Source organism: Ammospiza caudacuta, chromosome Z (assembly GCF_027887145.1).
Source record: "Ammospiza caudacuta isolate bAmmCau1 chromosome Z, bAmmCau1.pri, whole genome shotgun sequence".
NCBI classification, from domain to species: Eukaryota; Metazoa; Chordata; class Aves; order Passeriformes; family Passerellidae; genus Ammospiza; species Ammospiza caudacuta.
In genome coordinates, this window is record NC_080632.1 from 67,447,159 (window position 1) to 67,461,424 (window position 14,266).

At 37.7% G+C, this 14,266-nt stretch overlaps 1 protein-coding gene across 1 annotated transcript in view; it reads right to left on the bottom strand.

The window, feature by feature from the left end:
* Nucleotides 1-301: 301 nt before the first annotated feature.
* The window catches only part of FER (FER tyrosine kinase), a 145,100-nt gene continuing 131,135 nt past the window's right edge, over nucleotides 302-14,266 (bottom strand). The window contains exons 18-19 of the mRNA XM_058823321.1: nucleotides 11,586-11,708; nucleotides 302-8,233 (exon numbers count right to left, since the gene is read on the bottom strand). Coding sequence (XP_058679304.1) covers nucleotides 8,091-8,233; nucleotides 11,586-11,708 — 266 coding nt within the window. The 3' untranslated portion in view covers nucleotides 302-8,090. The remainder of the gene's footprint in view (nucleotides 8,234-11,585; nucleotides 11,709-14,266) is intronic.

The window sequence follows — 14,266 nt, forward strand, 5'->3', positions numbered from 1 at the left end:
AGCCCATTTCAACATCTCCTTTCCCTTCTGTCCTCTACGTTACTTCTTGCTTCAATTTCTTCTGATATGCAAAAGGTAAACAAAAGTAATGCAAAACTGCGAGTGAGGATCATACAGAAAGATTATCTCCAGAAATTTCAAAAAAAAATCAAATCAAATTGGGTCTTCCCCTGCTGTGTGAAACAGAGTATTTTGAATTGTGTCTATTCCCAAAAGCAATGTTACTAGAACTGGTCTTCCACTTGATTACAGAGGCAAATGAAGAAACACAACTTGTAAATATCAAATAAAATGAGACTGCTTGATACAAATATTTTACATTTATTGGAAGAGTACAGTGAAATGGGGACTGCAGACTCATTAGTGGTAAGTGGTCCAAAGGAGAAGACAAAGGACTATTCAAAAAAGGTCTGCAGTTTACAAGAAGACTGAAAATCTCTTACATAACAGCCTAGGAAAATAAAAAGTTAGCTTGAGTTCTAAAGTGTAACTTAAAAGTATATAAAAAATTGGCAAATAAATAAAGTTAAAATGCAGATCTATTTAAAATTATAAAGGAGCAACAACTGGCAACTGTAAAACATAGTTATAATTTTCAGACTTGATTAAAAGCCAGATAAATTCACAAATGTTGTTTCTTTTTTTTTAAGTTTTATTTTACATGTACTTTAGGGAAGAAGGACCCATTTCCAGTGTTATGTATTATCGATCCATTTCACAAATATATTATTTTTAAACAACAAAGAGCATAAAAGGTGCTTCACCTGATATTGCTGGTGCGTATTTTGGCACAAAATTGAGAACTGGATACCTAAAGACATCTGCAAATGGCATCTGTGTCCACTCAAGGCTACTGGTGACAAAAGTCTGGCTTGTGATGGCAAGCCAGTGATGTGAATTTCCCTCCTTCCCTAACACCCCTGTTCTGTCTCCAGCTGCCAACAGTTACACAAAGGAAAAGCAACACATGCAATTTTAAAATCAGCAGTCCTACAACCCCAGCCCAAGTTTCATCCCTGCAAGTCCTTTAACAGAAGGTACAAGGCAGGTGTTTAATGCTGGCTTTCACTCCTCAATGTTTCTCTGCAGGAGTCTGCCTGCCTTGTGTGTCCTGTGTGATGAACCTGTATCATGGAGTTTTTTCCTATTACACGTTTTCAGCATTTTAGTGAAAACTAAGTGGGAAGCTTGCTAAAAAAAAACATATTAACTTGTGATTTACAGGTAATGGTACAATTAACACTGGAAACAGACATGTAAACAGACATTTCAACTGAGACCCAGTGCAAGAGCAGTTCCCTGTACACAACAATAATGCTTATCTCCTGGAATTGGAGGGTTCAGCACTTAATAGTGGTGGGGCTGTACAATTATTTCTGTAAATAAATGTTGTATGACATAACGAATTCAAATTCCTGAAAGCAAAATGATCAAAATTAACACTGTCTGAAACGTCTGTTTAAGAAGAAGGAAGTTCACAATAAGGCTGAGGTGGAATTAAGTAATTGCTGTTGATTTGGAAGACACTGTTCCAATCTAGCCTGACAGCAAAATGTCAAGGTGCATATTTAGCTCTTTAATTCTCCCTATGTGGAGCAGGATGTTCAGTATTGTAAACCAGACAGTAATAAATGTTGTTCCTCTGATGTATCTTATGATGTGGACAATTTGTGATATAGCTAGGGTCTGCAATTTCATTAAAAATGTGATTTGAACAATATGTTTTACCTTGATTCATGGTTACTTCCATTTTCATACAAACCCACTGCCCCAGGTTTTAAAGTTTAACATCACCATATTACTTTTTAATTAAACAACAGCAGGAGTGTATTTGGACTTTTCTGTCGCCAGAATAATTTCATTTGATAAGTGAAAGGGTGCCATCTGTGATACATGGAGCCTTCAGAATTAGGAAATATTTGAGAGATGCAACAGTAAAGATTATTACAGCAGAGCTCAGCTGGAAGTGTAAGATTGCTGCAACCCTCATTAGAGAGCAGAAAGATTCTTTGAGAATTGAGGCAACAGCTCAGAGTCAATTGGTTATGTATCAGTTATCCAAGAATTTTACATTATTACTTGCATGTAACAGCAAAGGAATTCTTCATATGTTGAGAAAGACTGAGCTGACTGAAAAGAGTACAGCGCATCTTTTTTTTTAGTAATGGAAAGTGTTGTCACATACTTTCAATATCTGTAATGCAAAGGGAATCACTGTTCTGATTTTTGTTTTAAAAAGTCTAATTGCCTTACATTGATGAAGAGTTTCAAGGGCTGGCTTACTTACTGTATTCACAAAACTTAAGTAGTTATCTATAAACATTTGTGTTTCTAAAACTAGATGACAGATCCAAATAGTAGCAATTCAGGATTTTCCCAAGTGTTCTCTGCTCAGTGGGAATCCTAGGTTACCAGACTGATTCAGAGGCTGTATTTATCAGTAAACAATAAATCAATTAAGTTGTATTTACAAGGTGTTCCACTCTGGGAGACAGAGGAAGAAAGAATCTAGTTCATGGCTCTTCTATGTTTTCAATTCATGACCTCAGTCAACTAGATTTAAGGGTTTTATTTATCAATTTTTTCTAAATATGTCTAGAATTTTTTTGTTTGAAGAAGGCATATGGATCTGAGATCTTCAAATGCACCACCCTTCCATAGCTACAATCTCAAACACCTACAAAACAACAATTTAGCTACTGAACTAATTAGTTGTTTAGCTCACACCCCCACCCCCAAATAAACCATCTGAAACTTCTAATTTAAGTCCTGCCTAGATGATGTCTGAGAAAATGGCACTCTGAAATAGCCAATAATATACAACTGCCTGAAAATAAAACAAATCTGAGTTAACACCCAAGTTCTATACTTGGACATATATTTCAGCTGAAATTTTATATCAAAGAGAAGGGGACATAATGGTAGCTTAGGGTTGTTGGTGGAGGTAGCATTCCCTGGGAGAGAACAGTAAATACACCTCTGAAACTTTCTGTTTCATAGAGTAGTACTAAGGCTGAAAAACAGATATTTCTTTTGCTTATTTGACAGAGAAGTGAAATCAAGGTGGATTCTAGGGTCAAAACTCTGAAAGTTTAAAGTCAGGGGCTTCCAGCCCTGTACTATATGGTACTTATTATAATGAACACAATGACTGATAACTGGATGTGAAAATACGCAAAAATGTTGGAGCTACAGGCAGATCTTGCTGGAATTTTCAATGAGAGAATCTTCCGTTGTTTAAAATTTCAGGTCTCAGCAAAGTAAAGTTGGTATTAATAACATACTAAAAGGCAACTCTGCAACGCATATAGGAGCTGGATATAACAGTTCAGTACCACTTTGAGGAAATAAATGGTAGTAATACTTGACTTTTCACAATATGACGTGTGAATGGATTCTTCCATTTCAATTTGAAGCTTTCCACCTTTAAGCTTTATGTGTTTATAATGGGAAGCTACCCCAGGGAATAGTTACTCTTAGAAAACCTTGATAGGCTCCTGAGGTTGATTCACTTTCCTAGTAAGTTGTTGCTGGTTATTAAGGACTGCTTTTTTTATTTTTTTCAGTAAATCTGCAAAAGGGGAGTGAAAGCAAATATTTTCAATAGAGCTGATATTTCAAATTGATCAGATCTCTTAAAAACTCATGGTTGTTTGGAACTTCAGGAATACTGGACTTGCCCTGTGCTTGCCACGCACCTTTTGATTACTAATTGAGGTCTTGTATTACTAATTACTAGAAGTGAAGGACTGCATGAAAACCACTCTAAGAGGAAAAAAATGCATTGCTTCATTGGTAGCCTGACTAGCCTAGGAAGAAAGCTTCCAACAATATCTGAAGTCCTTTTGTGCTTTACAAGAAGAAAACATTAATTGGCAAACTCTTCCTTTAATAGCAAACTATTTTATGCTTAGCCATAAAAATGTTACAAATCCAAGAGCACTGGCACAAACAAATATTTCTAGTGCCTAAAAAGAGGACAGCTGTTACAGAAAGTGGACTCTCTCAGCTTCTTTCTCTTTATTTAATCTTTATAATGAGTTATTATTTGTGACAATCAATTATTCTCAGAACTGCTGAATACCATGTTTGATGACACTATCTACACACTAGCTTAGGTCTTCAAATATTGCACTCCCTTAAGTCTGTGAGTAGCACTGACATTTAGAGGATATGACAGCAAGAATACTGGAAACAGGGCTAGTATTTCATCACTGTTGTTAATATTTGTGCAGCAGCACATCTGAGAAAACTGGAGGGGAGACATTTGTAAATACTTCTGAGACTTGGTTACACTGTAACCTCAGAAAAATGTGGGGGATTTTTCTTCTTTTTTGTTGTCTTTATAACCTTTACAATGAGAGCAAAAGGGGTAACAAAACAGTTATAAAGAGATAACAAATAGGTAACTTCATAGTCAAGTTTAATCATGTGCTTGTATTTAAGTAAGCATAACAGGAGGTCAAAGACATTAATGAAAAAATACTTGAGTATGAATAACCTAGTATTTCCTTAACCAGTTTTCTCTTTCCTGCCAGTGAGAATGGGCTTTACCAGCTGCAGTTCTCACTGATGGCCTTCTGGTGATGCACTTCCCAATAACGATTTCCAAAAAAGTTTTAAGCAATTCTGCAAAAGGGCATATTTTTGTTAAGAAGAAATGCAGTATAACTGTAGCTGATAAACAAAAAGCTAGTTCATTGTTTTTTTACAGAACTAATGAAAATGCACTAATTTCAAAGAACTAATTTCAAAGTTAATGCCTTTGTGGGATGCTAACACTACATCATCACCCTTTGCTGAACCGAGGTTTGTTTCCAGACAAGATACTTTCCGTATTTTACTTTTCATAAAATAAAGAAGCTGAGAAAAACTTATGACTTCACTGAGGACTGGACTTGGAAGAAAATATGCACTAATTTTCTACTAAAAACAAACTAAGGATGCACTTCTTGCTGTCAAAGCAATTTTCTTACAACAATGAATGCAATTGCTAGGAAAAACATTAAAATAAGAGAAAACCTGTTGAAATCCCTCTCACATCACAAGCTGAGGATAACAGTATTTAGAGTTTCCTATGTTTAACAATATAAAATAATTCAGGATTCTCTCAGGGTCCCTCTGGTTGTGACAATGCCAGTGTAACAACCTAACCTGAAATCCATGCTTGCCAAAGAGGCTGAAGCTTAACTTCTTTGTAAGTTCTCTTTTTAAGTTCCCTAAACACAGCACATGAGCCAAATGACCTGGCTAACCTGGTAAGATTAACCTGGCAAGATTAAGTCATCAAGAGGCCATGTTGAGAAGATATTGCAGCTTTGCTTCTTTAGTGCCATGTCTTTCTTTTAAATTTCATGGCATGGCAGGCTTGGTTGTGAATGCTCCTGTGAGAAGCCTACAATAGCTATAGGTATGGAGTCCACTTCCTAAATTGAATAGTTTCAACACTTACAAGTCAGACATGACAAATAAATTCTGCCACAAACTGTTAAATGAATGCTACAAGAAGTTTAAATAATTGAAAAGACATGTACCTGTGTTGAAATTTATTCTATACTTAAAAAGCCATTCTGGTATTCTCCCAAAGTATTACTAGTTTTGAACTGAACTGGTGCCTACTTCAGTAACCGTAACAAATTTTTCCAATGCTGTAGAAATTCCCTGTTTTAAAAAGACTTCAAATTTAAACAGAAGTGTGATATATATGTATGGAGGTTAACAATTCCAGAATAAAATGTTAGTACTGTTTTTATCCTTCTGTGAGAGTCAGGATGGTGACTGGTTAATTTATGACAAATAAAACAGTATTTTATTTTATCTGAATGAAGCAGTATTTCTTGCTGTCAAGAGGGCATATGGCAAAGAAACAGTCCATCTCTCTAATAAAAGAATATTAACTCTCCAGAAAAGCTATGAATGCTGACACTGTCATCCTTACTTGCAGACTTCAGGGATGCATATGTGAGGAAACGCTGTTGGATGGATTTTCCCAAGTGATTGTGAAACATCTCTTAGATCTTAGTACACTTGCACTTGCATTAGCATACTAGCAAATTAAGGCACAGACTCTGTGTACTACTTAGAAGCATACAAGCTAACAAGAACGTTTCCTATAGCTCTTGAAAAATATCTCTGGGCTACTTGAAGTACAGAACTAAGTAAATATATCCAGTACACTTACAATGAAGTTTTAATTTATGCCACCAAGTTTTCCAAGCACTACACTTAAATGGGTATGTGTATATAAATGCTTCCTTATCTCCAAGAAAAAAAATCACTTAACAAAATGCAAGAAGCACTTACCATTCCTTACAGCTGGATACTGACAGTACCACCTCAAAGGCAGGTGATGTGATCCCACACAACCATTCACTGTTGTAGCTGGACACTAATTCCTATGTAACAGACAAATTCTTCTAGCCTACACATATTTTGGTCACATATAGCCCTAAACCACCACTCAGCACTACTGTAAATATACTCTAGAGAGCAAAAGATGATGTGGACAATAGAAAAGCCACCCTAACAGAAATAAAAATGTAATGTAGCCACTGACTTCACTACATCTCATTCCCACTGTAACACTAAAATATAAGGCTAATTAACATTCCAGATGCTGTGTTACTTACTATCCCTGTTTCTTACTTGCATTAGCAGCAACTAGTATCCCTTGATCTGAATATTTCAGTAAATTCCTATAAGTATTTTAAGCACCTTAATGCTGGAATTCAGACAGGGATACAGTAACTTGTTCCTATTTTTATTCGGAGTCCTAGAAAACAATTCCAGCTGCAAAGAGGACCCAGAGTCAAAGTAACAAATGGTGCACTTCCTCCCTCCACTATCTAGTAAGGTTTTATTCTTTCTGGCTTTTTTTTAATATATATTTTATATGTATATATATACAAACACAAGGTTTATATTCTTGGTGCATTAAAACCTTGTTTATCCCCAGTCTTTTGATATTTGATTGCAATAATGTAAGAAAAATAGAAGGTTAGTATTTCTACTCTGCTGTTCCCTGTCAGAGGCTTTAAACATACTTCTTTCCTTTTGGTTGTTTGCACAACTTCCTCATGCCATACAGAAGTAGTATTTTCCTTTGGACACTATGCGTGAAATGTTCTTTTGTTCAGAATAAACTTTTGCATGCTTCAGCTGCATTCTGAGAATTTCTACCAATTTTAGGGAAAAAATCAGGGTCAAAAGCAAATTTAGCAGCATATTTTTTTAGTGCCTCTAAGATCAATTATATTTGTCATCTGCTGCTATCATTAATAAACCTCTTTTTCTTGGCCTAGTACTTTCACATATTATTTGGAAGGCAGATAGTTTGCAGTATTTCTTAACATGTGCTAAGAAATATACTTTATATTGGTCTTTTTTTTCCTAAAATAAACATAGGTCACCATAAAAGAAACATGCTACTCAATTCTGATGGCACTGAAGGAGAAAAAAGGCATTATTTAAATAGATCACATAAAAAGTCAGAAGTATTTGTACTGTATGGTAACAGATGCACAAGTAATTCAACTACCAAAAATTCTGGATTTTTCCATTTGGTAAGCATATTTGCATCCAGAATCTAACCGAGCTTCATGCTTCAAACCAAGTATCACCTAAATATATTAGATGTAGAAAGAATTTTAAAAAAAAGCTTCTAGTTGAAATACTTGTCAAAACTGTCTTGAGTTTTAAGGCCAACATGTATGACAATCCCCACATTAATATGCTGACATACAGGACAGGGATAGCAGAGTGGGAGCACAGCTTAAAGTACAATACTTCTGAAAATGTCACTAGCAGTTATTTGCTGTAAAACAGAAAAAAGCCACAGTCCCTTATAGTATGTGCTTTCCTATGGACATGTAACCTAAATTACAGTACTACTGTGACTGGATATATAGCATTTCGCAGTATATATCTTTAATGCAGGTGTAGGCACCATTCAAGATGGTACACTAGTTAATTTCAAAGTAATCCTAGAAGAATATTGCAAATAATGCTATATAAATGCATAGTGTTTGAGGGAAACAATTACTTCACTGGAAAATAAAGTCCCAGACATTGAGTTTGGCACTTCTTCATCACTATGTCACTTTCTTTTTGATTGAAGACAGCTCTTTCTGAATCTCACTGAATTTTGGCCGGTTTTCTGGCTTGTAGTCCCAGCATCTCTGCATTATTTTATATATTTCTTCTGGACATTTTTGTGGTGCAGACATTCGGTAGCCTGTTACACAGAAAAAGTGGAGAAAACTTTTAGTACTGAAAACAGATGCTTATCAACAAATCTTAAAAGATAAGAGCAAAGTTCAAATATATTATACAGACCTTCAAGGCAATATCTTAAATACGTATCCTATACATGACAGATAATTATGAAACTAATTAAAATTCAGTACCAGTGACATTCAAGTTGTGATGCTGCCCTCCCTAATAGCAGCAACTCACACAGATTTCTTTCTTGTATCTTAGGAAGCAGCTACCCTCTGGTTTTCAGTTGTATTTCCTTACTTCACTGCAGTGAGGAAACTGATAATAAAAATGAAGATGTGAGTAAATGTATTTTCTCTTTTTGAAGATGTATCCACTTTTATTCTCACATTTCTTCCCTTTTTTGTCTCCTTAAGGAAGTTCTTCCCCACCTGCACTTTAGTAGTTAATTTTTCCTCCCTCTGTTTTCTTGACTTTTGGATCTTTCCATCTTATCTCAAATCTCTTTCTCTTCTGGTTTGCTTAAACAGGCAGTTCCTTCCACACTTCTCTGCTGCCATCAGCCAAGGAGTTCTCTGACTTGACAATGAGCAAGAGAATGGACAATCAGTTAAGTAAATTAGCAGCTAATCATTCAAAAGTCGCAGGTAAGTGGCTATTCAGGCATATCATCAATAGCCTGGACCACAGAGGTGTACTCACAGCAGTGAAGACAATTTCTCAATGAGTAGGAAGTTGGGAAAAATGCCAGGAGGATTGTATGTATGGACAAGGAGCTCCTGGACAAAATCAAACACAAAATCAGGTAATGGCAGGAATACCAAAACACTGCCTGAGCCTCCAGGGACGAAGCTAAGAAAGACAAAGCCCAGAAGGGCTTGAATCTGGCCAGGCATGTCAAAAACAACAAGCAGAGCTCCTCTCACTATGCAGGGGATAAAAGGCTTGAAAAAATGTGTGCCCACTGCTGAATGAGGCACTGATCAACTCGGCAACACAGGACAGGGACAAGCTAAGGTACTGAACACTTTCTTCATCTCAGCCCCTACTAGCAAGACCAGCCTCCAGGAATCCCAAACTCCAGGGATCAGTGACAAAGGCTAGAACAAGGCAGACGTGCCTTTGATGGAAGACGACCTGATCAGAGAATACTTAAGCACACCAGATTTAGTAAAGTCCAGGGGCTCTGATGCACCCCTGAGTGCTGAGAGAACGGCCTGATGTGACTGCCACATCATTCCAAATCATCTTTCATACATCGCTTCAACTACAGGGAGGAGTACCTGAAGACAGAAGTAAAGCAAATGCCACTCCTATCTTCAAGTCAGAGCACCCAAGGAACTGCAGGCTGGTCAGCATCACATTGATCCCAGAAGGTGATGGACCCCTAATGCTGGAAGCAATTTCCAGGCAGTACAGGGAAGTCATGAGGAGTAAGCATGCAGAAAGTCAGCATGGATTCACTAAGATCACATCATGCTTGACCAGTGTGAGAAACTTCTTCAATGAGATGAGTGGCCTGATACATGAGGGGATTTCACTGTAAAATTCCACAAAGACACCTTTGAATTTATGGGCTAGAGACAGGTCAGGGAGGTGGATTGAAAACAGGCTGAACAGTGAGCCCTGAAGGGAGGTGATGAGTGGTTCGAAGTCTGAGTTGAGCTCCAGGATCCAGTTCTGTGTCGCACCTTCACTAAGGCTGAGGGTGAGGGGCAGGCGCCCCCTCAGCGATGGTGACACAGCAGTGTCCCCCTTGCTGGTGGCACCGAGCCGTGAGGGGGTCTGATACACTACAGGGTGGTGATGCTGTCCACAGGGACAGGCTGGAGAAAGGCAGGAGGCTAGGGCCAGGAGCCCCTGGAGAAAGGGGCTGACAGGAGCCAAGTGCTGCAGCCCCAGGCACCAGCAGGGCAGGGAATGCCCCGTGGGAAGCGGTTTGTCAGGAAAGGCCCTGGGGCTCCTGCTGGACACCAGCATGAGCTCTTCCAGCAAAGAACGCTAATGGCACACTGGGCTGCACTAGAAGGAGCGCTGAAGCAGGTTGAGAGAAATCATCTGCCCAACCTGTTCAGTATTGGCTGAGGCCACATCTGGAGTTCTGGGTCCAGTACTGGGCTCCCCAGTACAAGGCAGACACAGGCACAATGGAGAGAATCTCATGAAGGATCACCAAGGTGATGGAGGCACTGAAACATCTCTCTCTCCTATGAGGAAATGCTGAGTGAGCTGGAGCAGCTCATCCTGGAGAGGAGAAAGCTCAGGGGATCTCAGCAATGTATATAAACACCTGCAGGGAGGGTGCAAAGAAGGTGGGTCCAGGCTCTTTCCATGCCCAGTGACAGGACATGGAGGTGATGAGCACACACTGAAACATGGGAAATTCCTCCTGAGCATGAAGAAACACTTTTTTCCCTGTGAGGGTGACTGAGTACAGATTGTCCAAAGACAATCACATTCACAGAGATATGCAAAAGTCATCTGGATGTGATCCTGCTGAGCTGGGTGGTTGGACCAGACAACATTCAGAGCTCCCTGCACACCTCAGCCATCCTTTGAGTCTGTGATTCCACAAATTATCAGACAAATATGGCTCAGGCTCCAGGATTTGATTTGGCCTTTAAGGAGAAACTTCATTATCACCTACAGTGCTTATAAAACCATAACAAACACTGACAATGTGTGTAAATCAGCAAACCAGAGTTTGTTTGTTTGCCATTTGTTTTTGTTTTAAATAATTTGGAAGTTTTACTAGCTTAGAACATATTTATAAATTTTACAGTAGTATTATGTAAGGAAGGAACACTTCTGAAATGCCACTAAAGACAATGAAAATAAATCAAACTCCTGAACTCCTACTCACAGTTATTTGCTATTTTAACCTTTTGATTATTTAGTAAAAGAGAAATGCAGCTTGCAATGCTCAACTAGCTTACCATTCTCCACCATAATTGTTAAATCTTTCTGTGAAATTATTTAATAAAGAAGACGGAATGACAGAGATTTTTTCTGGCAGTTTAGAATATTTATATCTGCATTAGCATAATCTTAAATAATTCATTCTGTTCAAGCTTCTGCTTTGCACAGCAGTAAATTCCTCCTTTCCATCTCACCTGTTAGTTCTGCAATAATGAAAGTCAGCATGCTGTAAGTCTTCCAACGTTTAAGTTACTGGTCAGTGTATTCCTTTTTTTCCAAAAGGCCTATATACATCACCCTACTCCTCCCAGAGAGCTAGTCAGCAGTTTAGGAAACCTCATACTGTTTTTGCTAAAGTTGCTACAAAACTTGTATGTTATTTCTTGGCTATTTTACGCTGAATCCTTACCATTTATCCAGCATTTGTTTCATTTTCAAGGAATAATTACCTTTCTCAACTTGTTCTCGTGCTTGTTGGTTGGTCATTCCAGGGTATGGGCACACTCCTAAACTGAAGGTCTCCCACAGAAGGATTCCAAAGCTCCATACATCACTCTCAGATGTGTATCTCCCTAAAAAAAGGAAAGCAAACCTTGACTTTAACATACAGAGAAATTGCTATTTCAGATAATTATGGCCCAAATTTCCTGTAAAGGCAAAATGTTACACTGGCAATCTTCAGGCAAAACAAAGCTGTAGCTACTAATAAAACATTCTACAGATTTCACAGTCTCCAGTATTTCAAAGAATGAACAAATTATATTAAAGTAAAAACTCTGGAGTAACATAAACTAACTGTAAGTTCTACACAGTATACAACTCCAGTTTGTCAAGCAAGTTAAGAATTTCTTTCCTTCTTAATGTACAAAAATATTTTTCTTTTAATATAAAAGGACAAAAAAAAGTCAGAGTTTTCCTACTCATTTACAACTGCTTTCAATTCCAAATATTCTTTAAAAAGTTACCTTTTCTAGTTCTCCATTTTAGCATGGCGGTGTTTATTCTGAGAGGAGCTACCACCAACACTGCTTCTAAGTGTGAAGAAGGCCTGGTTCTTATGCTTTGAGAAACTGATCTCTGAAAATCAAAGTAAGGCTGGATGCTGCAAAACTGACACACCCAATGAGTTTAAGGAAAAAAAAAAATCAGGCCTGCTGGTTCAATTGCCTCCAATTATGCTTCAGAGATAGCAAAACAGATAATTGATAGATAACTTGAATTCCAAGCCTCTTTGTGGAATTGTAGCTTTCTATTACAGGGAGACATTTTGGAGCAGATATTTCTATTGTCCCTGATGGATTCTCATTAGAAAATTAAGACTCCCAGCCTTTTGCAGCAGAATCAGTGAAAATGTTACCTTAAAAATCCATTTTCAACATCACTTTCAACATTTTTCATGACTGTTCTTCTTTGTTGTGTACTATTACTTTGTATTTACATATCTTTATTCTTAAAAAGCAACACTTGTGAATGTATTGCTTGTTTATCTCTAATCATCAAACAAGCCAAACTAAGCCACTTCTGACTAGGAAAAAAATGAAAATACATGTAAATTACAGTGACAGTTGATGACAGTGACAATTTCTGACGTCAGAAATCTCAGTTTACTCTTAGACTAAATATCACTTCAAGCTGTGCTATGTTAGCTTGTGTGCCTCATGGTTGGCAATTATGGATATTCACTATGCTCTTTGGAGTAAGATTAGTTTTCTTGTCTGTGTATCAACTTCCCACAGTTGGGCATCCAGTAATTTAACACTTTTCACTGAAAGCATTCAGCAAATACAAGATAGGTGATTAGCTGGTTTTTAGGCTTTTTTTACAGAAAGTACAAGTTCTGTACAGTTAATTATATTTTATGCTATTACATTATCTGAGGGGAAAAAAAGAAGATCTGTTCAGGAAAAAACCCCAAGTCCTCCCCACATTACTACTAACATCACAAATAACTCAAAATATTTTAGGCAGAAAACATGCATATTAAATGTATTTTAGTTTTCAAAGATCAGGAAGCAAAAATACCCCATAATCATCCTAAATATGTGCCAATTTTGGTGGGGTAGGATTAATTCTATTCACAGTGCCAGGTACAGGGCTCTGTTTTAGATTTGTGCTGAACTCAGGGTTGATAATTCAGTGATGGTTTTGTTATAAGGCCTTCCCTGCTTTTCCCACTGCCATGCTGGTGAGGAAGCTGGGGGTCCTTGGGAGGGAACACAGCCAGGACAGGTGATCCCAAACACACCAAAGGAAGATTCCAGACCATGTGACATCAGGCTCAGTGTATGAGGTGGGGGGACGAAGGAAGAAAGGGGAGCTCTTTGGAGTGATGGGGTTTGCCTTCCCAATAATGGTGTTGAATGGCTCTGAACAGCACCCACAGAACCAAAGCTTCCATTTCTCAAAAATTCCAGTGGCATCTGAATTTTGCTTCTAACTTCTGACACAATTTGTGACAGAACCACAACATTTGCCCTAGCCTGGTTCCTAGCCTTCACAACTTCTGGGTTTTTTTAAAATTAACATACTTTAGTGACCACTCTTAAATTTGTCATATACAGTGACTTCAGCAAAGACAAAAAAAAGAACTTTTTTGTAGCTTCTTAACCACATTGGCATTCATGTAATGGCCAAATGATCCTATTTCTCATTTTCCTCCAGCCTTTGAATCTTGATATTCAGGACTGACCTGGCCAGTGGTTACCAACTAGTTTTGAAATACCACAGATTTAATTTTATTTCATTTTGATATCTTAAAAACCACCAATCATACCTACACAATTCAATGCAATTATTACAACCTTATTATTAGAATGGAAAACAATAAAACATAATCCAGTAAGTTTTACTAGTATCTTTCAAGGGAATGGAAAAATCTATCCTTCAAAAACACACAGAAATCTTCCATTACATTTTGAAAGTTGAATACTGACTGCTGAACACATCAACATGTTTGAGGGAGCTTATTTACCAAGCATTACAGACAATGACCTATAGCTGCTGGAATATGTATGTGCTTTAGGAAACACAAAGTAAGTTGATGTTAATCAACAATCCCCTCTTCTCCTGTACTGTGCAGAAAAAACAGACTCAGCAGTACAAAGTGAAGGTGTGGTCACAAGAGCCTGTT